This window comes from Haliotis rufescens, unplaced genomic scaffold, assembly GCF_023055435.1.
Source record: "Haliotis rufescens isolate VD_foot unplaced genomic scaffold, xgHalRufe1.0.p SCAF_8, whole genome shotgun sequence".
Classification (NCBI taxonomy): domain Eukaryota; kingdom Metazoa; phylum Mollusca; class Gastropoda; order Lepetellida; family Haliotidae; genus Haliotis; species Haliotis rufescens.
This window is the reverse complement of record NW_025964372.1, coordinates 23,803,912-23,829,663: the sequence shown is the minus strand read 5'-3', so window position 1 is coordinate 23,829,663 and position 25,752 is coordinate 23,803,912. Positions and strand designations below refer to the sequence as shown.

Genomic DNA, 25,752 nt, shown 5'->3' with positions numbered 1-25,752 from the left:
GGCCGTGAAAGACAAACTAGTGGTGAAAAGAATATGAAGAGATCATTGAATGATATCATGCGCATCTGTACCAGGTGTTCGCGAAAAGGGTAAGCATGTCCTGCCCAAATTTGTTTTTTTAATTATTCGTCATCAAAATGATATGTTTCGTCCAATGGCGTCCTTCAGTAATAGCCCTCTGACCCACATCAGGCCGAATGCGAGCCACATGTCGGCCGAGGGGAAGTTAGCCGCGCCCTGCACTGTACGCCACGCGCGGCGATGGATTGTTCCTGCAGATGTACTCGCGCTGTTCAATGCCAGTGACAAAGGAAACGCCATAGTCTGCAGCAATGCGATAGGCTTTATCAATTTTGAATTAGCGGTACGGCTTGACAGCGAGCGCGGAGGTTGGCGCATCAGTTGAATATTGGCGGGGAATATGCAGCAGGGTGGAGTCGGGATACAGTGAAGCTTGGCTGTTTGTTATTGGCACTGAGTACGCTGTGAAAGAGGACGTGATAACGACAGCTCGTGTTGTACAGAGACTCCACATCAGGCGTGGGTTTAGTTTTTGACTGATTTGGACACTGACAGCAAGCAGTTTAAACTTAGAACCGGTTATATTATCAGGAAGTGATATTCTGGAGTGAGTGAGTGAGTAGAACGGAAACTGCAGTCATTGTTGCAAAGAGGAACCTGTGGACTTTCTTCCCGGATTAGGATTAACGTGGATAAGGATTAACGTGGAAGTATGACGAAGCAGGGACACTCCGGGATGGTGCAGGTGATTGACGGGAAGAAGAAGCCTTTGTGTAGAAAGGTGAGATGTTTACTTACACTGACCACTGACTGACCACTGACTCTGCCAGCTACAGGTCAGCGTCAATAGATGGGGAGTAGTGGGGAAAGAGGACAGTGGGAAGATGCAAATAAAGTCGATGGCTAAAATTCAAAACGATTTGTATGAGATTTACTGCACTCCTGGCAGAAGGAATATGTAATATTGCTGGTAGAATGTACGGTGGCCCATAAGGGACATGGAGTCTGTTTTTCAATATTTTGATATTTCACTTACTGTTATCGTAACCTTTTGCAAATAAACACGATTTGTCATACAAATATGTGATAAATCATGTATAAAGTAGGTACTGAATCGCTGAAAATTGAAGCGAATATGTCAAAACTAAAATGAAAATGTATAACGGTACAGTAATGTTGCTGGTGGAACGGGAAATGTAATGGTATTTGAAAAACAGACTAGTATTGTTGGTAGAAGAGACTAAGTAACATTTCTGGTAGAACGGGATGTATGTTATATTGCTGGTAGGACGGGACATGTCATATTGCTTGTAGAACGGGATATGTCATATTGCTGGTAGAACGGGATATGTCATATAACTGGTAGGACGGGATGTATGTCATATTTCTGGTAGGACGGGATATGTCATATTGCTGGTAGGACGGGACATGTCATATTGCTTGTAGAACGGGATATGTCATATTGCTGGTAGAACGGGATATGTCATATTGCTGGTAGGACGGGATATGTCATATAACTGGTAGGACGGGATGTATGTTATATTGCTGGTAGGACGGGATATGTCATATTGCTGGTAGTACGGGACATGTCATATTGCTGGTAGGACGGGACGTGTCATATTGCTGGTAGGACGGGATATGTCATATTGCTGGTAGGACGGGACATGTCATATTGCTGGTAGGACGGGATATGTCATATTTCTGGTAGGACGGGATATACGGGATAGAGGAGACTAACGGGATCGGGTGGTCAGGCTCGCTCACTTGGTTGATGCATGTATCGTATCCCAATTGCCTGGATCGATGCTTGTGGTGTCAATCACTGAATTGTCTGGTCCAGATTCGATTACTAAATACCGCCGTCATACAGCTGGAATATTGCAGAGTGCGGCGTTAAACAACAAATAAACAAAACATTATAGGTTGGGATGTCTTATATTGTTAGTAAACGGGATATTGACCAGAAAATCGGGAACTATATACAGAGGGAACCGTCAGTAGGCAGTTTCCTGTGAAACCATGCATTGTCACAACTCCATATTGCTGCTCGAGGCATACTGTATAGCCAACGGAATTACTCGAGTGAATCTGAATGTAGAGGTATGTAGTGACCACTGTACACTGACCCAGACCGTCAGAACAAGGCTGGTCACATCTTCACGACCTAGCTTAGATAAATCTTAACACAAATACAGAAGACTAGAGGGCTCGTTGGGGATTCAGTGTGTGTATAAGTTGGGTTTAACGCCGCTTTAACAGTATATATATATTCAAGTTACATCACAGCCTAATGTGGGAGGAAAGCCCGAAGTGATGCAGGTCTCAGACGTTAACCACTTTGGTGAAACCCACAAGCACGGGTACTGTGTTGACAAACCTAGAAACATAATCTTGGCGAGCCTGGATTCGAACCCACAATCATAGGTTTCTGGTGTGCCCAAGGGACGCAACTCTGCACAGCGAATCGTGGCGCCTTAGACGACTGGGCCAGTTTTGGAATACGTTACAAAATTCCTGTTTCTGTTGCAATAGGCGACTAAAATGATTTGGCGATCAGGTTTAGTGACCTTGATGACTGTGTGCCATCGTTCTCCGACGCCGTGAGACGTTGTTCATAGTATCTATCACTGGTCTGGCTTGTCCCGAGCCCGATTGGATTGGATTGGAACTCACAGAACCAAACCTCATCCAAATTTATTACATTTCCAGTTTACGCTAGTTCCTACTTTTAAAGATAAAAACACAACTAAAAAGGAGAAATAGTTCTAATATCGTTTAGTGATAAACACTTAAAGTTAATGCTGTGTTTCTTCATCAAATCGGCCAAATGTTTACAAATAAGTGGGTTTTTTTCTGATCGAAAAGAGTACCTAACATTCCAAACGAAACACAACGAAACAAAATGAAGCATTATTGTTTTAGCCCATTTTCGCAAATAATTTAATCCACTTAGTGTGAATTAAAAAAATAGGTTACATAAACACGCCCATGATATTTTGTTTGAAAATGAAGGTTAAGAAATAGGCTTTTGTCCTGAACTCGTTAGTTTAATAATTCCGCTGTTTGGGATTTCAACCAAAACTGCATGGAGAAGTTTTATACCTGTCACATAGAGCAACAGAAAACGCCAAAATTATTATTATACCACTTTTTTGTAAATTGATGTTAGTTCAAGTTCTGATGACCGCACCTGCGCGGAGAAGATGTTCCCATATGCAATACGAACTGTCGCGAGTTGCACGTGTGTCACGATTTCTATGTGCAGAAACCTGAATAAAATACAAAATGATAGATTCTGGCCAGACAGACAGTACTCCGAAGTAGCCTGTTTTTATCCTCACGTACATAGTTTTCAAAGTCAAATTAAAAGATCCGTTTGTTTAAATACTGTATAGCCAACGGAATTACTCGAGTGAATCTGAATGTAGAGGTATGTAGTGACCACTGTACACTGACCCAGACCGTCAGAACAAGGCTGGTCACATCTTCACGACCTAGCTTAGATAAATCTTAACACAAATACAGAAGACTAGAGGGCTCGTTGGGGATTCAGTGTGTGTATAAGTTGGGTTTAACGCCGCTTTAACAGTATATATATATTCAAGTTACATCACAGCCTAATGTGGGAGGAAAGCCCGAAGTGATGCAGGTCTCAGACGTTAACCACTTTGGTGAAACCCACAAGCACGGGTACTGTGTTGACAAACCTAGAAACATAATCTTGGCGAGCCTGGATTCGAACCCACAATCATAGGTTTCTGGTGTGCCCAAGGGACGCAACTCTGCACAGCGAATCGTGGCGCCTTAGACGACTGGGCCAGTTTTGGAATACGTTACAAAATTCCTGTTTCTGTTGCAATAGGCGACTAAAATGATTTGGCGATCAGGTTTAGTGACCTTGATGACTGTGTGCCATCGTTCTCCGACGCCGTGAGACGTTGTTCATAGTATCTATCACTGGTCTGGCTTGTCCCGAGCCCGATTGGATTGGATTGGAACTCACAGAACCAAACCTCATCCAAATTTATTACATTTCCAGTTTACGCTAGTTCCTACTTTTAAAGATAAAAACACAACTAAAAAGGAGAAATAGTTCTAATATCGTTTAGTGATAAACACTTAAAGTTAATGCTGTGTTTCTTCATCAAATCGGCCAAATGTTTACAAATAAGTGGGGTTTTTTCTGATCGAAAAGAGTACCTAACATTCCAAACGAAACACAACGAAACAAAATGAAGCATTATTGTTTTAGCCCATTTTCGCAAATAATTTAATCCACTTAGTGTGAATTAAAAAAATAGGTTACATAAACACGCCCATGATATTTTGTTTGAAAATGAAGGTTAAGAAATAGGCTTTTGTCCTGAACTCGTTAGTTTAATAGTTCCGCTGTTTGGGATTTCAACCAAAACTGCATGGAGAAGTTTTATACCTGTCACATAGAGCAACAGAAAACGCCAAAATTATTATTATACCACTTTTTTGTAAATTGATGTTAGTTCAAGTTCTGATGACCGCACCTGCGCGGAGAAGATGTTCCCATATGCAATACGAACTGTCGCGAGTTGCACGTGTGTCACGATTTCTATGTGCAGAAACCTGAATAAAATACAAAATGATAGATTCTGGCCAGACAGACAGTACTCCGAAGTAGCCTGTTTTTATCCTCACGTACATAGTTTTCAAAGTCAAATTAAAAGATCCGTTTGTTTAAAAAAAGTGTAAAATAAAAAATAGATAAACTCTTTATGAGAACTTACCTGCATTAAAATAATTAAACATATCGACTATTTTAGTGCATCTGATTCGTTGAACGCAAATCATCAAACATGCGACCTGTGAAGATCCGGGGTAGAATAGGTCTTCAGCACCCATGCTTGCCGAAAAAGGCGACTATGCTTGTCGAAAGAGGGGGCGGTCGGGTAGCCTAGTGGTTAAAGCGTTCGCTCGTGACGCCTAAGACCCGGGTTCGATTCCCGACAGGGGTACAATGTGTGAAGCCCATATTGGTGCCCCCCGCCGTGATATTCCTGGAATATTGCTAAAAGCGGCGTAAAACCACACTCACTCATTTTCGTAAAAGGCGACTAACGGAATCGGGTGCTCGGGCTCGCTGACTTGGCTGATGCATGTCATCGTATCCCAATTGTGTGGATCGATGCTACTGATGTCAATCACTGGATTGTCTGGTCCAGGCTCGATTATTTACAGACCGCCGTCATATACATGTAGCTGGAATATTGCTAAATGCGGTGTTAAACAACAAACAAACAAACATGATGCATTTATTCGCTGTGTTACACTTGCTATCAGGCATCTACTGCTTGCATCGGTCTCTACTTGTAGTGTTCATCCCGTTAAGATCAGGGGCAGAATAGATCTACAGCAACCCATGCTTGCCGTATATATATTGCTGAGTGTTTCGTTAAACAACAAACAAACAAACACACATCAAATATGCATGATATCTAAGTGGAATCAACATACTATGGAAAGTTCGTTTATGCCAACCTATCCATTTTATTATTCAGAAATCATCCTGCCCTTGTCATTGTAATGTGTGATAAATGTAGCTGTCGACAACGTACACTTGATTGTGGACACAGCTGCGATCTGGTTTAAACATTGTTTTGTTTATTCCTACAAACTATAATCAATAATGGAATATGCCCTTCACGGTAATGCACAGTAACGTCTGTTTTGTATCGTACAGTAATAACACGTTTAACATGTATGCGATTGCGGTTTATGGGGCCGACTCCAGCGCCATACATGTGGTATATATTTTCCATTACTGAAATGGACACAGCTAAAAATAGCAACAAAAGCTTCCGTCAATTGTTGCTTTGTCAACAACGGTCCTTGGCAAACTGTTAACCAAGTGTTTTTAATTCACGCACATAAAATTGCATATTTATTAATTGAAATGGCCTTTGTGTAAGTAGACAAGCTCTGTCGATTACTCCTTACAACTAGTAGTGTAAATAGCCGTACCTAGTGTGTCAATTTCTGTCAGTCAGTGGGGAATTCCACTCACCTTGTCAATTTCACTAATTGATTGCCAGCAATTCATCCGTATTGCGGCGAGCGGTTATAATATTCTTCAATTCTTTTACTGATATGTTAAATTTATGATCAATTACACAACCATCTAATAATCAATTACCTCGTTAACAGTTATATAATGTAGTTTATATATTATTAACTACATACACGTGTGTCAGAAGCAAAGAGAGAGATATCGACGTTAGTATAAGTATTCATGATTCCATTTACTAACTGGTGTAATTTGTGAAAGCACCTGTCGCATCAATCGATCAGATATTAGAGACCATTGGTGCATTTAGTGAACAATGCATACAGTTGTTAATATCACTTAAGAACTTTTTTCAGTTTTTTAAGTGATATTGACATTCTGGCAATAACAGTGAATACTGTTTTACGCCGCAAGTGTTTACACGGACCCCATGTTTGCTTAAAAGTAGATCTATTTATCACTACTAAATGGAACAGAGAATATCCGGGGTAGAATAGGTCTTCAGCAACCCATGCTTGCCGTAAAAGGCGACTATGCTTGTCGTAAGAGGCTTGGTTGATGCATGTCATGGTATCCAAAATTGCGTGGATCGGTGCTCACTGGATTGTCTGGTCCAGACTCGATTATTTACAGACCGCCGTCATTTAGCTGGAATTTTGCTGATTGCGGCGTTAAACAAACAAACTATACCATAAACACAACACAGGTGTCTGGCGTACCGAATGGACGCAACTCTGCACAGCGATTTGCAGCACATAAGACGACTAGGCCCCATTCATTTTTTGTTTGTTTGTTTGTTTGTTTGTTTGTTTGTTTGTTGCTTAACGCCACACTCCATGCACCAACCAAGTCAGCGAGCTTGACCACCCTATCCCGTTAGTTTGCCTCTTAAGACAATCATATATCCCCTACCAGTATTAAAATGAGGTGTTTGGAGACTGCCAAACCAATATGGTTCGCCTGGCTCGATCATTTGTAAATGGCCCTGTGACATTGTCCGAAATATAGTTTTGATTGTAGCATAAAGCAATAATATTTATCAATCACTCGTCATGCCGCACTCGTCGAGCACGTTACGTAAAAACTATCAAAGGCAGTAAATGTTGAACTGTTAATTTCTTGATCTCCGTGCACAAAACTGGTGGCAGTCATGCCACATTGTATTATAAACCAAATCCAAATGTTTTATTGTACATAAATAGCAGTTCGTGACACATATTGCCCTTTCTCCATACAAAATATCACAGAAGGGCCAATAACCGTTCCTTGATACACATTTCACCATGCAAATGTTGTGAATGTCATTTCCGCGTGGTGCTCGTGCTTCTCGCCCGTCACGTGCTTACGTCATCGTCGAAGACAGGGCCTCAACGCGTCACGTGGTCTATATTTATGATCGGAAGATCCGGGCGTGTCCTTTCAGTTGCGTTTTGGCGAATAGCGCATGTATGGAAACAATTGAAAAAGTATTAACATGGCGATATATATATTGAAGCGTAACGCTGGGTTTATTATTTACGGCCTGCGTCACCAGTCATTTTTAGTGATTCTGTCAGTTCCTCCTCGGTGAAATTTAATCAACCTAATATTTGTGCTTTGATGGATGTCTTAAAGATATTTGGAGGTTGAATTTTCATGGTTCCTACTCCATGGTACCTACCCATGTCGGACCGCATGAAAATGACGTGGGTGATAACTAGCCAAACCTGTATTAGAATTTGATGAATTTTGATGAAACAGATGACGCAATGTTACCTTCTGCAGAAATAGGTATCCTTTAGCCATATTCATCCTAAAGCAAAATGTCAACATCGATGGGCATTGTCCTTAAAGAGACGCCATCTCTATGGCATGGAGCCTTCTAATTAATACATTGTACAATTTGCAATGAGCTACAATAATCTACTGTATTGTCATAAATATGTTCCCTTGGGCACACCAGAAACCTAAGTATGATTGTGGGTTCGAATCCCGGTTCGCCCCGATTATGTTTCAAGGTTTGTCAGCGCCATACCCGTGCTCGTGGGTTTCACCGAATTGGTAAACGTCTTAGACCTGCATCACTTCGGGCTTTCCTCCCACATTAAGCTGACACGCCGCGATATAACTGGAATACTGTTAAAAGTGGCGTTAAGCCTAACTCACTCACTCACTCACTCACTCACTCACTCATAAATATGTATATCAAGGTCATGTTATCTCTCTAAAAGTTCTGAATATTGATCTGCCATTGGCTGGACTATTATGTTCTGAGAATATTGTTCGCCGGATGTCCAAATGGTAATTGGCCAGTGGCATTTTTTCTACTTTATAATAGTTTGTATTTGTTTCTAGAAAGTATGGGCAAGTTGTAACATAGCCTTGTTGAACACCTATAAAACGTTCAAAAGCATTTGTCAGTCAATCAGTCAGCATTGTGGCCCCTCTGGTTCTCTATGCAACAATTTCAAATGTCAGCAAAATGTCACTTGAGGAATGTGTCGCCATCACGATTTTGATATTCATTGTAATCGAATGGATACACATCTTTGTAAATTCAAAGCATATTGTATGTTGGTATGTTGTATTGTATGTCAAAGTGGTTAATCTGTTGTTCAAAAGTCTCTCAAAATAATGTAAAGCTTTAAGTTGTGAGACATATCCCAAGTTTCACCATCTTCCCAAGACAAGGGAGATAACTGACTATAAAGGTCCTGTGGAAACTGGGCTTTTACAGTCAGTTGCCTCCCTTGACTCAGGTAGATGAAGTTTCCAACAAATATTGTGAGAATGTTGACAAATTAAAGTACCGTTCATTAAAATGTATAATAGCAAAACAGAATTTGTAGAACGCACCCAAACACAACACGAAGGATTACGAGCTTGCCCGATCCTAGAATTTCACTTCTATTTACCTACTAGTAGCCGTGATATTGCTGGCATATTGCTAAAAGCGGCGTAAAACCATACTCACTCACTCACTAGTAGTGATGCTGTTCAAATCCAGTAAAATAATATTGACTTGATAGCGATTTCTTGACTTGAATAGTAAAGCCGAACATTTATCAATATATCCGTAGTTTCTTATCGATATTTTTTTTATAAACAAGGGAATTTGGCCAAGAAGTTTAACTTAAGTTTCAGCTATATTGATGATCTGATATCGTTCAATAACCATCAAATAGCCAATTCCCCTCCACTGATTTACCAACCTGAACTAGAAATGAAGGAGACCAGTGAAACCGCCTCGTCTGTTTCATATTTAGATCTATGCATAAAGTGAAACAAAACTCCCCACAAGACTAGAGGGATATTTTCGATAGTCAACGTTCCCTTTATGTCGAGCAATAGCAGCTCCAGCCTTTTGGGTTACTAGTACATATCACAATATAGCATGATTTTTCTGCGAAAGAGCGTCACACGACTGTTGCTCAAAAGTGGTTTGATCAAAATGATACCATTCAAGGCCCCAGTACAGCTTCTAAAACATGTTACGGTAGAAATGTGGAGGACCTATATTTGACGCATCAGTGACAAGGGAGAGTGTCGTAGTAGTGTGAGCACACTGTATCTGAGAGGGGTAACTGTGGCATGGTACCTCATTGAACTAGCACTATGAAACACACACACACACACACACACACACACACACGCACACACTTTACCACCTCACCTATGCTCCGCAGATTATCTATCCGAACAACTTCCACTTGAGCTTTAAGCCTGCTGTGGATTATTGTGTTTAGAATACTGTACTTTGCTTCAGGTAAACGTTTCGGGACATAAATGTTCATCGAAAATATAATGGGTTATTCGTCGTTATTAACCGGTTCAGGTTAAGAGAGTTGCATTTCCAAGAAATGTCACTCCAAATGCTAAAACTCAGCATGCTTGTAGGGGGTCTAATTAAAGGCAGTCATGAAACGTTTGTTTTGGGGTTTTTTTTAAACAAAATAATGAAAAATATTTTCCTTTATAAAATAGTTCCACAAAGCAAATACCCCATGGAAAGAGAGCAGAAATGACACAATAGAGCAAAGTCGACGATTATGGACGATAAGGCGTAGGTCATCTTCTATTGTTGAAGCTTGAGAGTTATCGTAAATCTTGTAATTAATGTAAATTGGGTTCAGCAGCTTATCACTTATGACAGTTGTTTCGGATTTCTCAGTTCTCTTTTGAAACGACCCTGTCGGGTTAGAATTGGTCATCAGCAACCCATGTTTGTCGTAGGAGGCGACTAACTGGATCGGGTGGTCAGGCCAGCTGACCTTGTTGATGCATGTCATCGTATCCCAATTGTGTAAATCGATTCTCGTGATGTCAATCACTGGATTGTCTGGTCCAGAGTCAATTTTGTATGTACAGACCGTCGTCATTTAGCTGTAATAATGCTGAGTTAAACAACAAACAAACAAACAACTGAAAAAGTCCCACTTGACGTGATTGGTTCGTCCGAATTATCAATTATTGAAATGAGGACGATTAGTTTCAAATCTGCACTCCCTGACTAGGAACCAGCGACACAGGGGGAATTATTTTTCCATTAAATTGACATTTGGGAATTGTCGTTTGCATATTACTGAATGTCAATCACATAATTATCTCTGTTATGTTCATATTGTCGGCGTCGATGCGCATGTTCCTATTCCACTTCTACCAACTGATGTGCATATCCGAAACAGTGCTCAGTGTCACGTACAATCTGATTAGAGACGCTCCGAATGACGCAGACAACTTGTGCGCTTCTTGTAAAAATATTTTAACTGGGTTTCGTCTCAGCGTCAGGGGAAGGAAACACTGAACCACATTTAAACTTGGCTATCTGATGTTACATTGATCAGTAAAGATCACTCGGCTTATGCCGTTATCTACATACGGCCTTTGAGTGGCATTTGAAAAAAAGACCCGTGAAGATCCGGGGTAGAATAGGTCTTCAGCAACCCATTCTTTCCGTAAAAGGTGACCATGCTTGTCGTAAGAGGCGACTAACGGGATCGGGTGGTCAGGCTCGCTGACTCTGTTGATGCATGTCATCGTATCTCAACTGCGTGGAGAGAAGCTCGTGTTATCAATCACTGGATTGTCTGGTCCAGACTCGATTATTTACATACCGCCGTCATGTGGCTGGGATATTGCTGAGTGCAGCGTTAAACAACAAACAAACAAATCGTTTGTGGTTAAAAGGGGTCCCCTGTACCCGACACATGTAACTGAAGGCAGGGATGTGGGTAGCCTAGTAGTTAAAGCGTTCGTTCGTCCCGCTGAAGGTCCCGGTTCGGTTCCAAAAAATGAATACAATATGTGAAACCAATTCCTGATTCACCCCGCCGTGGTATTGCTGGAATATTACTAAAGGCGGCGTGAAACCATACTCATTCACTTAGGTGTTGAAATACATTAGACTCGGGTTGCCATGGTGTCCTGATGGCGTACATCGTTGCTCATGCAATCAGCAACAGGTTCACGTTACCCAGTCTCCGTTTTTTGGCAGACTTGAGTGACATAGCTGTGATACTGCTATAAATACGGACTAAACTAATATCAACAAACTCGCGGTCGCCCACAGTCAGTCACATCAGCAACAGTTATCCCGCCGTAAGAGGCGACTAACAGGACCGGGTGGTCAGGCTCGCTGACTTGGTTGAAGCATGTCATCGATTCCAATTGCGTGGATCGATGCTCATGATATCATTCACTGGATTGTCTGGTTTAGACCCGATTATTTACAGACCGCCTGTCATACGACCATGCCTAACTTAAATCTGACGGTAGCGGCGTAAAACAACAGTCTCTCACTTACTTCACCCCATCTATTTCGCCCCTTGTATTTGCTGTGATATTTCAGACTTACCTGCAATCTATGAACCTCGTGCTATGTTTTGCTCTATTTCGATCAGATGCCTCCGTGGTCTAGTGGTAGAGCGTCCGCCCGGAGAGCGGAAGTTCCGGGGTTCGATCCCCGGTGCGTCATACCAAAAGACGCTAAAAGATGATACTTGTTGTTACCCTGTCTGGCGCTGGGCATTAAGGGGCTCAAACAAGGACTGGTCGGCTCGGAGTCAGTATACTGTGTCTGAGTGGGGTATTCATGTTAAATTGCGGCATGGTATCCCAGTGGGCTAGCACTATAAATCGGCATCAGTCCGGACTAGTACAAGCAGCCACACACACACACGTGCATGCACGTCGCTATATAAGTGCAATAATCTTGGACGCGACGTTAAACCCAATTTACGCCGAAGACCCGGGTTCGATTCCCGACATGGGTACAATGTGTGAAGCCCATTTCTGGTGTCCCCCGCCGTGATATTGCTGGAATATTGCTAAAAGCGGCGTAAAACCATACTCACTCACTAAACCCAATTTCACCTCACCTCACCTATTTCGATCGCGACCAGATGCCGCAAACCATGTTTGGAAACACTGACTGATCGCCAAAACGCGTACTATTTGTTTGGCTTAAAGAAAGGTCAGATATCCGTGGTCGTGACCTGCGTGGGGCGTGATACAAATTCATAGCACGTGTTGTAGGAACAACATCTCCAAGGGATTCGCTCCAAACTACAAGATATCTTTTTATGCTTTTTGACCTATATTTGATTGTTTCAATACGTTTTTACATTTTCAAAACAAATAACATCTTGTAACATAGACAACTATCGCGAGACTTGATTAAACGTCACAGGAATTCCAAAATCAAAGCTTTAGTAGGAAACATTTTGATACGAACCCTTAAGGATGTTCACACAGTTGACAGTGCTTTGTATTTATTTCCAAACGATGGTATGTGGAAATCAACATTTCCGTCAGTCGTAGTAGCTGTATGCAGTCAATCTCATGATGCATCCGTAAAGGTCCGGGATGGAAAAGGTCTTCAGCAACTATGCTTGCTGTAAAAGGCGACTACACGTTTATATGCTTAAATCGTTGTAAGAGGCGACTAACGGATCGGGTGGTAAGGCTTGCCGACCTGGTTGATGCATGTCATAGTATCCCTATTGTGTAGATCGATGCACATGATGTCAATCACTGGATTGTCTGATCCATACTGGATTATTTACATAACGCCGTCATATAGCTGAGTAATTGTTGAGTGCGGTGTTAAACAACATACAAACAAACAAATAGTTTCATGATGCCTTTATTCGCTGTGTAACGCTTTCTATCAGACATATATTTGCTTGCATCGGACCCTATATATACTTGTAGTGTTCATCCCGTGAAGATTCCGGGGTAGCATAGGTTCTTCAGCAACCAATGCTTGCTGTAAAAGGCGATTATGCTTGTCGTAAAAGGCGACTAATGGGATCGGTTGGTCAGGCTGACTTGATGGATACATGTCATCGACCCCAATTGCACGGATCGATCTCATAATGTCAATCACTGGATTGTCTGGTCCAGACTCGATTATTTACAGACCGCCGTCATATAGCTGGAATATTGCCGAGTGCGGCGTTAAACAACAAACAAACAAATACAATAGAATACAATGTACCATCCGGGTAAATGACTCTTCATGAGCAGCTCCCCAACGTTCATTAACGCGACTGTCGACCACCAGTGGTAACACCTATTTCCCCGTAATCAATAACCCGTGCCGTTATTCAACCCTGTGAGTGGATTGATATCATCTGCACACGACCTTCCCATTACCTCCATTACAAGCCTTGTTAAATCGTAATTTCAGTACAATCAATTCACTTTATGGTAAGTACCGCTGAACGAGCGATTGTGAGCGTGCGAGAAGGGTTTAGCCATCTCAGACAATGTTCCAGCCATGTGACGGAGGGGCATACATGGGACAATTAATGGGCTTCACGCGTGCGAATGCAGATATGCGGTAATTCAGGCACCGGTGGTCTGTGGCGAAATTTAGTTCTATACTATACTAAGTCAGGAGGTGGATCCAGGAAATGGGAAAGGGGGGGGTTTGGGGGGGTCCACATTTGTAACTTCAGTGGGGTGGGAGGGGGTCCACCCAGAAACCTACCCCCAAATCGGTAGCTCATAGGCGGATTCAGAGGGGGAACCCTTACCCCTTTTGAAAACAAATAGTGGTATGTTAGACAATTCACACACACACACACAAACACACACACACACACACACACACCGAGGGTTTTGATATTTTAGACCCCTTCCTATTGAACATGCTTGATCCGCCCTTGAAAACTATATAAAACATAATTAATGGTCGTATGACTTTGCAAATTCGGTGACGCGAATGCAGGTTGCCTGACCCTGGAGGATACTCGGGGCGAATTGTGGAAACCTTTCCACTGTCATGAGAATTTATCTACTAAAAACAAGTTCCATTGTACGATTCCGACCATATCATGACCACGTTTCCCGGTGCAGTACAATGAATTAATTTCAAAAATTCAATTAAGGGTCAACAATGGCACGTTCCGATGATAGCAGCCCAGGACATTGGAGACACCTGCAGATGTAATGATAAATGAGAAAACGATACATATACATTGTACATCGATTTACAGAACCCTTGTTCAACTTGCCATTTCAATTCAAAACTTTCATAATGGTTACACCACATGGATGCTTCAGTGGGCATGAATTCACTGTTCACAGGTTCATGTCTTGTATTGAGTTTGGATGTGGTGCAGTGTGTTGATGTCCTTAGGAAAGGACACATGTACATGATTATAGTCCGGACAAACTGCGTGAAACAGAAATTGATTAGATAACGACAAACGTAACATGATGCTAATACAGATGCACGACATATGTCACATACGTGACGTGTTGGTTGATGTAGGTCACGCCCTGTCATCAACCAATCAATGTTGGAAAATATGCCAGCAAATATGTTTGAAGCTCTAGTAAAATATGTCTACCTTTGGCGCTCACTCGGATTGAATTATTTTGTTGCAAAGGATCTCCTCCATGTAGGCGGCCCAGTGGTTATCGGCGTCACAATCACTTGTGCAAAGTGGCGTCGATTAGCAGGCAAGGATTGGCTAATCGTAGGTTCGAATCCTGGATTTGGGTTTCACGAAAACGTCTTTTTGTCGGTTTTCCTTCCACATAAAGCTGACTTGCGATGGAGAGCGTTGACTTAAGGTTTTCAAATTCTTTTTTCTTTAACGTGAAGGTACGGGTGCTTGAGATCCTTTCGCATATTGCTTGATACTTGCTTGTCACTTGTTCCGAAAGGACGCATTAAATTAGTCACTCTGTCTTCATTGACACTACGGCTTCTAAAATGTCATTAAAAGATTCAGCTAAAACGCCGCCATTAAGTGTGACTGTTCAAAGCGGCATTAATTCCAACTACTGCGCCTCGCCTCACTGCGATCTGACAAACGCTTTACAAACACCAAAATGTTCGCATCAATCCTGTGTGATTAAATATGTGCATGCATATGTCTTCCTACCTTTTATGGATGATTGATGTGAGTTCTAAGTTAACTCTGCAAGATGTATTTCCAGACCCGTGAAGATCCGGGGTAGAATAGATCTTCAGCAACCCATGCTTGCCGTAAAAGGCGGCTATGCTTGTCGTAAAAGGCGACTAACGGGATCGGGTGGTCAGGCTCGCTGACTTGGTTTATACATGTCATCGGTTCCAATTGCACGCATCGATGCTCATGATGTCAATCACTGGATTGTCTGATCCAGACTCGATATTTACAGACCGCCGTCATATAGCTGGAATATTGCTGAGTGCGGCGTTAAACATCAAACCAACAAACCATGTTTGTATCGGTTCAGGTCAACGGAAGACACCTTCCCTAGGCAAGGGCGGTAGCAGACTGTCACGACCATAACAATCCGAAGCGAGGTCCCTTTTTGTAATTTCGCTTTTCGTGTGAGTTCAGAAACATTCCTTTTGGTGAGAGTTGCTTTAATTTCTTGTTTTTCTGTATTTGTTTCAGACTGCGTGTTACAAGTTCACACTGTTCATAGTTGCGGTTCTCTTGGCGTCTCTCATTGTATCATGCGTCATCGTTGTAGTCTGTAAGTGTTCTTACGAAAACAACTTGACCCGTGAAGATCCGGGGTAGAATAGGTATTCAGCAAACCATGCTTGCCGTAAAAGGCGACAATGCTTGTCGTAAGAGGCGACCAATCGCATTGTGTCATCGTATCCCAATGGGTTGGATCGATGCTCATGATGTCAGTCACTGGATTGTCTGGTTCAGACTCCATTATTTAGAGACCGCCGTCATATAGCTGGAATATTGCTGAGTGCGGCGTTAAACAACAAACAAATAAAAGCAAGAAATGGATATACACTCTTCAAAAACAGTGACGCACAGGTAGATTTTTTGTAAATTTATTGTAACTAATAAAGTCGATATATTTTATTTAATTTAATATCATAGATACAAATATGATTTTTTTAGCTCGATAGTCACATATTGTCGTTGTACCAAGGCATTGAAAACTGTTCATTGTCATGTCACATAAGGCCACAAGGTTGCGCTGAACTCAGTATCTCGTGTGAACGCCCCTGGCAGCTATCACGGCTCAGCATCTCCTCAGCACTGACTGAAAAGGTGTATAAATTCTGTCCTGCGGAATTCTGCGCCATTCTGCGTCATTCTGCGTGTAACGCGTTGGTCAGTTGCGGAAATGTCTGCGGCGTGTTCTGACGTTGACGTACACGTCGATCGAGTTCATCCCAGGAGTGTTCGATTGGGTTGAGATCTCGAGATCTTGATGGCCAGGACAGGGCGTTGATGTGTCATTATAAAGGCAGTCAACTTTGACAGGAGCTGTGTACGGTAGAGCGGTGTCCTGTTTGAAACAGCTCCCTCTGGCGGTCAATGATTGGAAGAAGGTGAGGTTGAAGAATTTGATCCATGTAGCGATTTGCTGTCAAATTTCCATGAACTACAACCAAGTCAGATCTCGTGGTGTAGGATATGGTCCCCCACACCATGACACTACCGGCACCGATTGTCGAATTCACGTACACAATGTGGGGCAAAACGCTTATGTCGACAACGATAAACACGTTGTCTTCCATCCCGCCGTTGAAGAAGAAATCGTGATTCATCGCTAAACCACACTCGTCTCCAGTTTCTCAAATCCCAAGGCTGTAAGGTATGGATCTTTGCAAAACAGGGACGATAACTGGTCCTCTGGGTCGGATTCCAGCCTCGCGGAGATGGTTCCTGACAGTCTGGTCCGATATCCTCCTCAAAACAGGGATGCGTCCTGCAGTCTCCGTAGCTGTGGCATTGCGATGACGGTGGAACAGTCGAATGTAGCGATCCTGTGCAGGGGTGGTAACTCTTGGTCGGCCGGTTCTCGGACGGTCTGCAGTTGAATTGAACTGTGTGTATGGGTCACAAAGGCGGCAAATGGTGCTGTAGTGGACGTTGAAGTGGCGTGCAACAGAAGACTGCGATTCCTCTCTTTGGATACGTCCTATAGCATGTTCCGATCGGCAGCGCTGGTCTCGGCATTTTCGAATATGAAAAATTGAATGAAACATTATTGGCTTATGCTTGCCTTTTTATAGCCACTACCACGAGTTACGAATGCCATAACTTGCACGTGCATTTTGCTATACTGTTTTCCGCCTTGACATTTTTTAACAACTGTGAAAACAATGCCGTTTAAGACATTTCAAATCGATAATGGCTGCGTTTTGACGCATCGTTTGTCGAATATCAGGCCACCATCATTTTCCAATAACATATATCCAATTTATATACCGGATTTCTTGTGTAGTCAGGTTCAATGAACTACATACTACCTGTGCGTTTGAAGAGTGTATACGGCAACGTGACTTAAAAATTGTTGAGATAATTTGTCAACGCACTGTGCAAATTGTTTGTCAGATGAAGTTTTTGTACGTATACATACATTTATTGCGTGTCAACTTGAATGTTATTTTCAGTGCGTGGCCAATTGATAGAACCAGAGAAGGTGAAGGTCACGGTCGGCAACCTAGAGCTGTAAGTGAGAGCCGGGTTGCAAAACTCGAGATTCTATGTTCATTTTATGAGTGTTGAAGAAAGAGGAGGTGGGAGAAAATATTTGTCCTTGAAGTCAAGTGAGGGAGAGTATTTGTCCTTGAAGTGAGGTGGGAGAGAGCATTTTTCCTTAGTGTGAGAGAGTATTTGTCCTGAGACTGAGTTGGGATAGAGTAATTGTCCTGAGAGTGAGATGGGAGAGAGTATTTCTCCTGAGAGTGAGTTGGAATAGAATAGTTGTCCTGTGAGAGAGTATTTGTCCTGAGCCTGAGGTGGGAGAGAGTAATTGTCCTTGGTGTCAGGTGGGAGAGCGTATTTGTCCCGAGAGTGAGGTGGGAGAGCGTATTTGTCCCGAGAGTGAGGTGGGATAGAATATTTGTCCTGAGAGGGAGGTGGGAGAGAGTATTTCTCCTGAGAGTGAGTTGGAATAGAATAGTTGTCCTGTGAGAGAGTATTTGTCCTGAGCCTGAGGTGGGAGAGAGTAATTGTCCTTGGTGTCAGGTGGGAGAGCGTATTTGTCCCGAGAGTGAGGTGGGAGAGCGTATTTGTCCCGAGAGTGAGGTGGGATAGAATATTTGTCCTGAGAGGGAGGTGGGAGAGAGTATTTGTCCTGAGCGTGAGGTGGGAGAGAGTATGTGTCCTTGGTGTCAGGTGGGAGAGAGTATTTGTCCTGAGAGGGAGGTGGGAGAGAGTATTTGTCCTTGGTGTCAGGTTCAAAAGAGTATTTGTCCTGAGCATGAGGTGGGAGAGAGAATTTGTCCTTGATGTCAGGTGGGAGAGAGTATTTGTCCTGAGAGGGAGGTGGGAGAGAGTATTTGTACTGAGAGTTAGGTGGGAGAGAGTATTTGTCCTGAGCGTGAGTTCGGAGAGAGTATTTGTCCTTGGTGTCAGGTGGGAGAGAGTATTTGTCCTGATAGGGAGGTGGGAGAGAGTATTTCTCCTGAGCGTGAGGTGTGAGAGAGTATTTGTCCTTGGTGTCAGGTGGGAGAGAGTATTTGTCCTGAGAGGGAGGTGGGAGAGAGTGCTTGCCCTGAGAGTTAGGTGGGAGAGAGTGTTTACCCTGGGATTATGGTGGAAGTGAGTATTTGTCGTCGGAGCTGGTTGGGAAGTGGTGGTGGTGTTGGGTTGGGGTGGGGGCATATTTGTCCTGGTAGTGGGATGATTTGGGACAGTTGCTGGAGTGGGTTGGGAGGGAAAATAAGATACTAGCATAGCACAAACGTAACACGTCACAAAACTATTCATAATGTTGACCATTTCTTCTCATTGTAGTGAAATAAAGAGAAACGTTTACGACCAGCTGAATAATTATTATCGCATGCTCGACGTCGACGGAAACGGAACCTACTCACTTCAAGCGGCGCAAGCGCACTTCAACTCTATGGACAAAGACAGTAAGTTGAAATCAAAACTTGAAAATACATCGTGCAAGGGGTACTGTTGTTTTCATATACTATGTTACAAGAAAACTGTTCAGGTTGGTTTAACGTTGCTTGGAACTAAATTTCAGTTATATCACTGCTTCTCATTTTAATGCGGAAGAGACATTTACCAGTTTGGTCAAATCCACGACCACGGGTATGGTGCTGTCAAACTGAATGAGGGATTCGAACCTACTATTATCGGTTTCTTAAGCGCCTAACGCATGTAGCTCTGCGCAGCGAATGGCGACCTCTAAAATGCCCCCCAAACACATTCCAAACAAAATGAACTGACGAAGATGTCCTGTCTGGCTGTAACACCCGTACTGAGGTGAAGGTCACGAAGCCCTTTGACCTTCATGTCGGAAAAACAAGCATAATATATGTTCCAAATACAGTTACTTTAATGTTTAGTTTTGATTTCCACAGTGTTAACTTTGCAAAAGATCCTTTGCAAAAGACTGTATTATATACGCATATTATGATCTTGTAGTACTGACTGACTGAGTATTGTTTTACGCCGCTTTTTGCAATATTCCAGCAATATCACGGCGGGGGACACCAGAAATGGGCTTCACACATTGTACCCATGTCGGGAATCGAACCCGGGTCTTCGGCGTGACGAGCGATCGCTTTAACCACTAGGCTACCCGACCGCCCCTGATCTTGTAGTAGAATAACATTGTACATGGACCCGTCAGGATCCGGGGTAGATTAGGTCTTCAGCAACTCATGCTTGCCTAAAAGGCGACTATGCTTGTCGTAAGAGGCGACTAACGGGATCGGGTGGTCAGGCTCGCTGACTTGGTTGATGCATGTCATCGTATCCCATTTGTGTGGATCGATGCTCATGATATCAAACACTGGATTGTCTGGTCCAGACTCGAATATTTACAGACCGCCGTCATATAGCTGGAATATGCTGAGTGGGGCGTTAAACAACAAACAGACATTGTACATGGTTGTTACATATGCTATAAAATTTAGGTTACGGTACCACACGTGAGATGGAATATCGCTGATGCCAATGTTACACTCTCTGCATTCAGATAATGGAATAGTGACGTCAAAGGAGGTGGCGGATACCATTGGACGACAGTACAAGTTTATCTTCGAGGCAGAGGATTTTGATTCAGATGGCGTCATCAGAGCCAACGATGTCACCGACGTACATAAAAGAGTGGACATCGACGGTAAGAATATTAATGCTGTGGTAGCACACAGCTATGAATAGAGATGAATCGCCGCTTAATTCATTATCGTAGGGAAATTGTTGTTTCTCAGGGCACCCACAAACATGTTTCGTATTTTCCTATTCAATTTCTGAACCTCAAGGTTGTTTAATGTTTCAGTGTGTTAAGTGTGTTTGTATATTCATTTTACAAGTTTGTCCAGATTACTTTTGTAAAAGATCATTCGTATGATTTTTGTCTACCTGCATATATTCCAGCTACATGTTCCATTTCAGCTATATTTCCGAAATATTCCAGAAATATTCCAGCTGTTTTCCAGGAATATTCCAGCTATGTTCAAGCTTTATTCCAGCAATTTGCAACCTATATTCCAGAAATATTTCAGCAATATTCCAGCCATATTCCAGAAGTATTCAACCTATTTTTCAGAAACATTCGCAATATAAAAGCTACATTCCAGAAATGTTCCAGCAATACTCCCTCTATATTCCAGAAATATCCCAGCTTGTTCCAGCAATATTCCCGCAATATCCCAGCTATATTCTAGCAATATTCCAGCAATATTTCAGCTATATTCCAGCTATATTCTCGCTATGTTTCAGAAATATTCAACCTATGTTTCAGAAATATTCCAGAAATATTCCAGCTATATTCCGGATTATTGAACCTTTTTTTCAGAAATATTCCCGCAATATTCAAGCTATATTCCAGAAATGTTCCAGCAATATTCCAGCTAAATTCAAGATATATTCAATCTTTATTCCAGCACTTCTCCCGCTATATTCCAGCAATATTCCAGCTTTATTCCAGATATATTCCAGCATTTTTCCAGAAATATTCCAGCTGTATTCCGGATTATTCAACCTATTTGTCAGAAATATTCCAGCAATATTCCAGCTATATTCAAGAAATGTTCCAGCAGCATTCCAGCGTTATTCAAGCAATATTCCAGCAATATTCCCTCTATATTCCAGCTATATTCCAGCTTTATTCCCGCTATATTTCAGAAATATTTCAGCTTTATTCTAGAAATATTCCAGCTATATTCCAGCAATATTCAACCTGTATTCCAGCAATATTCCAGCTATATTCCAGAAATATTCAAACTATATTTCAAAAATATTCCAGCAATACCCAAGCTTTATTTCAGCAATATTCCAGCTATATTCCAGCAATATTCAACCTATATCCCAGCTATATTCCAGCATTATTCCAGCAATATTCAACCTATATTCCAGCAATATCCCAGCTATATCTCAGCTATATTCGAGCTATATTCCAGAAATATTCCAGCTGTTTTCCAGGAATATTCCAGCTATGTTCCAGCTATATTCCAGCTATATTCCAGGAATATTCAACCTTTATTCCAGCAATATCCCAGCTATATCCCAGCTATATTCCCGCTTTATTTCAGAAATATTCATCCTACATTTCAGAAATATTCCACAATATTCCAGCTGTTTTCCAGAAATATTCCAGCTGTTTTCCAGAAACATTCCAGCTATATTCCAGCAATATGCAACCTATATTCCAGCAATGTTCCAGCTATATTCCAGGATTATTCCAGGAATATTCAACCTGTATTCCAGGAATATCCCAGCTATATTCCCGCTATATTTCAGAAATATTCCAGAAATATTCCAGCTGTTTTCCAGAAATATTCCAGCTGATTTCCAGAAATATTCCAGCTATATTCCAACTTTATTCCAGCAATATACAACCTATATTCCAGCAATTTTCCAGCTATATTCCAGGATTATTCCAGGAATTTTCAACCTGTTTTCCAGGAATATCCCAGCTATATTCCCGCTATATTTCAGAAATATTCCAGAAATATTCCAGCTGTTTTCCAGAAACATTCCAGCTATATTCCAGCAATATGCAACCTATATTCCAGCAATGTTCCAGCTATATTCCAGGATTATTCCAGGAATATTCAACCTGTATTCCAGGAATATCCCAGCTATATTCCCGCTATATTTCAGAAATATTCCAGAAATATTCCAGCTGTTTTCCAGAAATATTCCAGCTGATTTCCAGAAATATTCCAGCTATATTCCAACTTTATTCCAGCAATATACAACCAATTTTCCAGCTATATTCCAGGATTATTCCAGGAATTTTCAACCTGTTTTCCAGGAATATCCCAGCTATATTCCCGCTATATTTCAGAAATATTCCAGAAATATTCCAGCTTTATTCCAGAAATATTCCAGCTATATTCCAACTTTATTCCAGCAATATGCAACCTATATTCCAGCAATGTTCCAGTTATATTCCAGCTGTATTCCAGTAATATCCCAGCTATGTTTCAGCTATATTCCAGCTATATGCCAGCTATATTTCAGAAATATTCCAGCAATATTCAAGGTATCTCAGTTTTCGAACCCTGACGTTATGCTAAGGGACTCAACTTCGCACAAATTGATACTCATGATCAATGGAGCAACACGAATATTCACTTGAACACCCACGTGAATAGTTGACATCTAGCAAAGTGCATCATTCGTTTGTTTCAGATGATGAATTGGTATCAAAAGACGAATTTGCTTTTTACCATGAAATGGTAAGTTTATGTTACATAAGGAGCATTTACTTTAATCTGTTCTGTTTCATATTAGGTACATCAAGCTGTACAATAAAGTGACGAACGCTTTCCATAATCGTAAGAAATCAACATGTTTATGAATGACTCTCAAGGCTTTCGAGAAAAGGGCGGTGTATCCTGCCCCACCGATGGCTCTCATCACAAACACATGCAAATGCAAGTCAAAATTATGCGTCAAAAATCGAAATGTCCTCCACATGTCTACTGGATTATTTCGCGACATAAAGGACTTAAACTTTTTGTTTGTTTGTTTGTTTGTTGTTTAACGCCGAAAGGTGCATTTAAGTACAATGAAGGTGTACTGATTGGGTGTTTCATTCCAGAACATATTTTCAATTTATTTTACAGGCTCGCCGAGCAGCGCACGACCGAGGGGCTCTTTAAAATACATGCGGTTTCATCCTCGTCATATCAACGACTGTTCATCTCATCTTTGAAAGCATCGATGCATGTCCAAAGCATTAATGAATGACATTGGACACGTATCTACTTTGATAGTTACGTCAGCATGTTATTAGTAACAGTACACCTTACGTTCATGCTACATAGAATCGGTCCTTGGTGAAAGAAATTCAAAAGTTCTGCTTTTAAAAAAAAATACTCCCGACATTTGCATCTCAATATATAAAGCACAGAAGAGTTCTAACTCTCAGGCACAATATAGAAATATTTAAATAAGTGGAGTAAGATTGATATATATATGGGCCTGTTTTAAGGTTATATGGGAATTTTATGGTGATAGCCAAGTGGCTATATCATTGGCATCAATCAACACTAAGCAATAATTCCTCCTTACCCTTCAGCATGTATACCTTTAAGCATAATACTATTTAAAAGTTATAAATGCTTTGTACTGTCCCCAAACTTACCATTAATGCTATTCTTCATGTGGGATTGGCTTTTAAACTTTTCTGTACTAGTAACTTCGATCTTCTTACCTCACTTAGACAGACGGCCCTTGCGAGCTAGGCTGATGGTATGGCGTTTTGAAAAGGATGACCCTGATGTGTTGTCTATAGCATCAGAATATGACTGATATTTGGCGTTAAAAGCAAAATGACCCATAAGAATCCATTTCTAATATGACTGAAATAAACACTGCCATTTTGTGTACCGACACAATGAGGTTCTGTAAATAAAACAAATCAGAAACATATCTTTGGATCTAGAAAAAATCTCAGAAAACACAAGATCTGAAATTTTATTATATTAACATGTGCAGAGCCATTATATGATTATGATTTGTCAGGGCATGAAATTGCACAAAACAATCTTAGGCGCCTACTATCAACCTTACAATTATCATATTCCACTTGCACAAAGCAATCTTAGCGCGATTGTAAGATGGCTTGGAGTTTCAGCTAAGACCGAAATCTTCGACGGTGGGAGTAAAAATATCTTTAACTCGACTCCTGTCTATACAGTTGTCTGCAAAGTCGCATAGTTTGCTGCGCATGCCAATACTGGAACCGGTCAGGACACACAACTCGTACAACCCGCCACCGCACCTTGTACAGTTTTTTTAAAAGGTCCCAGTAATTTGAAGAAAATGGTTACTAGGATGATGGCATAGAATGTTTTTTCTGCATTGATATTTTCGTGATTTAGGAATTATGAGTTTGATATTGCAACTAGAGAAATACCTACTCATGTTTTATGAAACTATTAAAACACGAAAAAAAACCATTCATACATTTAACTCTAGATTTAGTGACACAATTATTTGAAAAATTAAAATAAACAAAAATAATATTTCCTTATAATACATAAATGTATGATCGTAATCCATTTTTAAGAGCTTTTCGTAAAATTCTAAATATATCCAACATGTTTTGTTTTGCTAGTACAAGAAAAGATTTTATGACTATCGTTTCAAAACACAGAAAGACAGGGGTCTGTAAAGAATCCAGGGAAGGGAAATAAGAACAATTAATATAATTTCGAGAAAGCAGTTTAATATATATTCACTGGGTATAATTTACATTAATAATTATTTCATAAAAAGTGTGGATTTTACTTTTGCTATTTTAAGGATATTCACTCAAATTTCAAATGTCTCATCATGTGTGTGTCCTTGTTTGATGAATACTTGAATGAATTTATTTATAATTCATGTACTAAAACTGCTCGTACCTCGGCCCACTCGATTATACAATTAAACCTGTATGATTTTGTACTTCAACTTGTATTTAATTGTAGATTGTTTTAATGATGATGAACCAAAGACAAAATCACTGACACGAATGTGACCCAAAAGAAATACAGGCGGAGCTCAGTGATTTTACAACATTAATACACCGGGCAAGTAGTTACTGTAGATTCGACTCTTTGGGCGATGGCGTATACAAAGGGAAACAACTCCCATCGAGAGTATCAACTAAGATTAGCTGCCCTTGAGTTATCTTAAAGGTCACGGACGTTGCAGACAAGTTACGTTTTTATCCTTCCCTTGATTAGCGAAAAGGTTTGTTGTTTCACACTTCTTTCAGCAGTGTCGGGTGGAAGTGATACGTTTATCTATTGACTCGATAGTTATGTGGTT

At 41.2% G+C, this 25,752-nt stretch overlaps 1 protein-coding gene across 1 annotated transcript; it reads left to right on the top strand.

The window, feature by feature from the left end:
• The first annotated feature begins 260 nt into the window (after nucleotides 1–260).
• Nucleotides 261–25,710, top strand: LOC124139301. The gene is made up of 7 exons (XM_046506264.2): nucleotides 261–802; nucleotides 15,937–16,018; nucleotides 17,913–17,970; nucleotides 19,261–19,382; nucleotides 20,459–20,602; nucleotides 23,122–23,168; nucleotides 23,559–25,710. The coding sequence occupies exons 1-7, from the start codon at nucleotides 734–736 to the stop codon at nucleotides 23,592–23,594; spliced, it is 558 nt and encodes a 185-aa protein (XP_046362220.2). The 5' UTR covers nucleotides 261–733; the 3' UTR covers nucleotides 23,595–25,710.
• Nucleotides 25,711–25,752: the final 42 nt, after the last annotated feature.

Excerpts from the sequence above, each read along its gene's own strand:
- LOC124139301 (XM_046506264.2), top strand. The coding sequence starts at position 734 with ATGACGAAGCAGGGACACTCCGGGATGGTGCAGGTGATTGACGGGAAG. Across the intron at positions 803-15,936 it reads AGAAGCCTTTGTGTAGAAAG|ACTGCGTGTTACAAGTTCAC; the intron begins GTGAGATGTTTA and ends TATTTGTTTCAG. Across the intron at positions 16,019-17,912 it reads ATGCGTCATCGTTGTAGTCT|TGCGTGGCCAATTGATAGAA; the intron begins GTAAGTGTTCTT and ends TGTTATTTTCAG.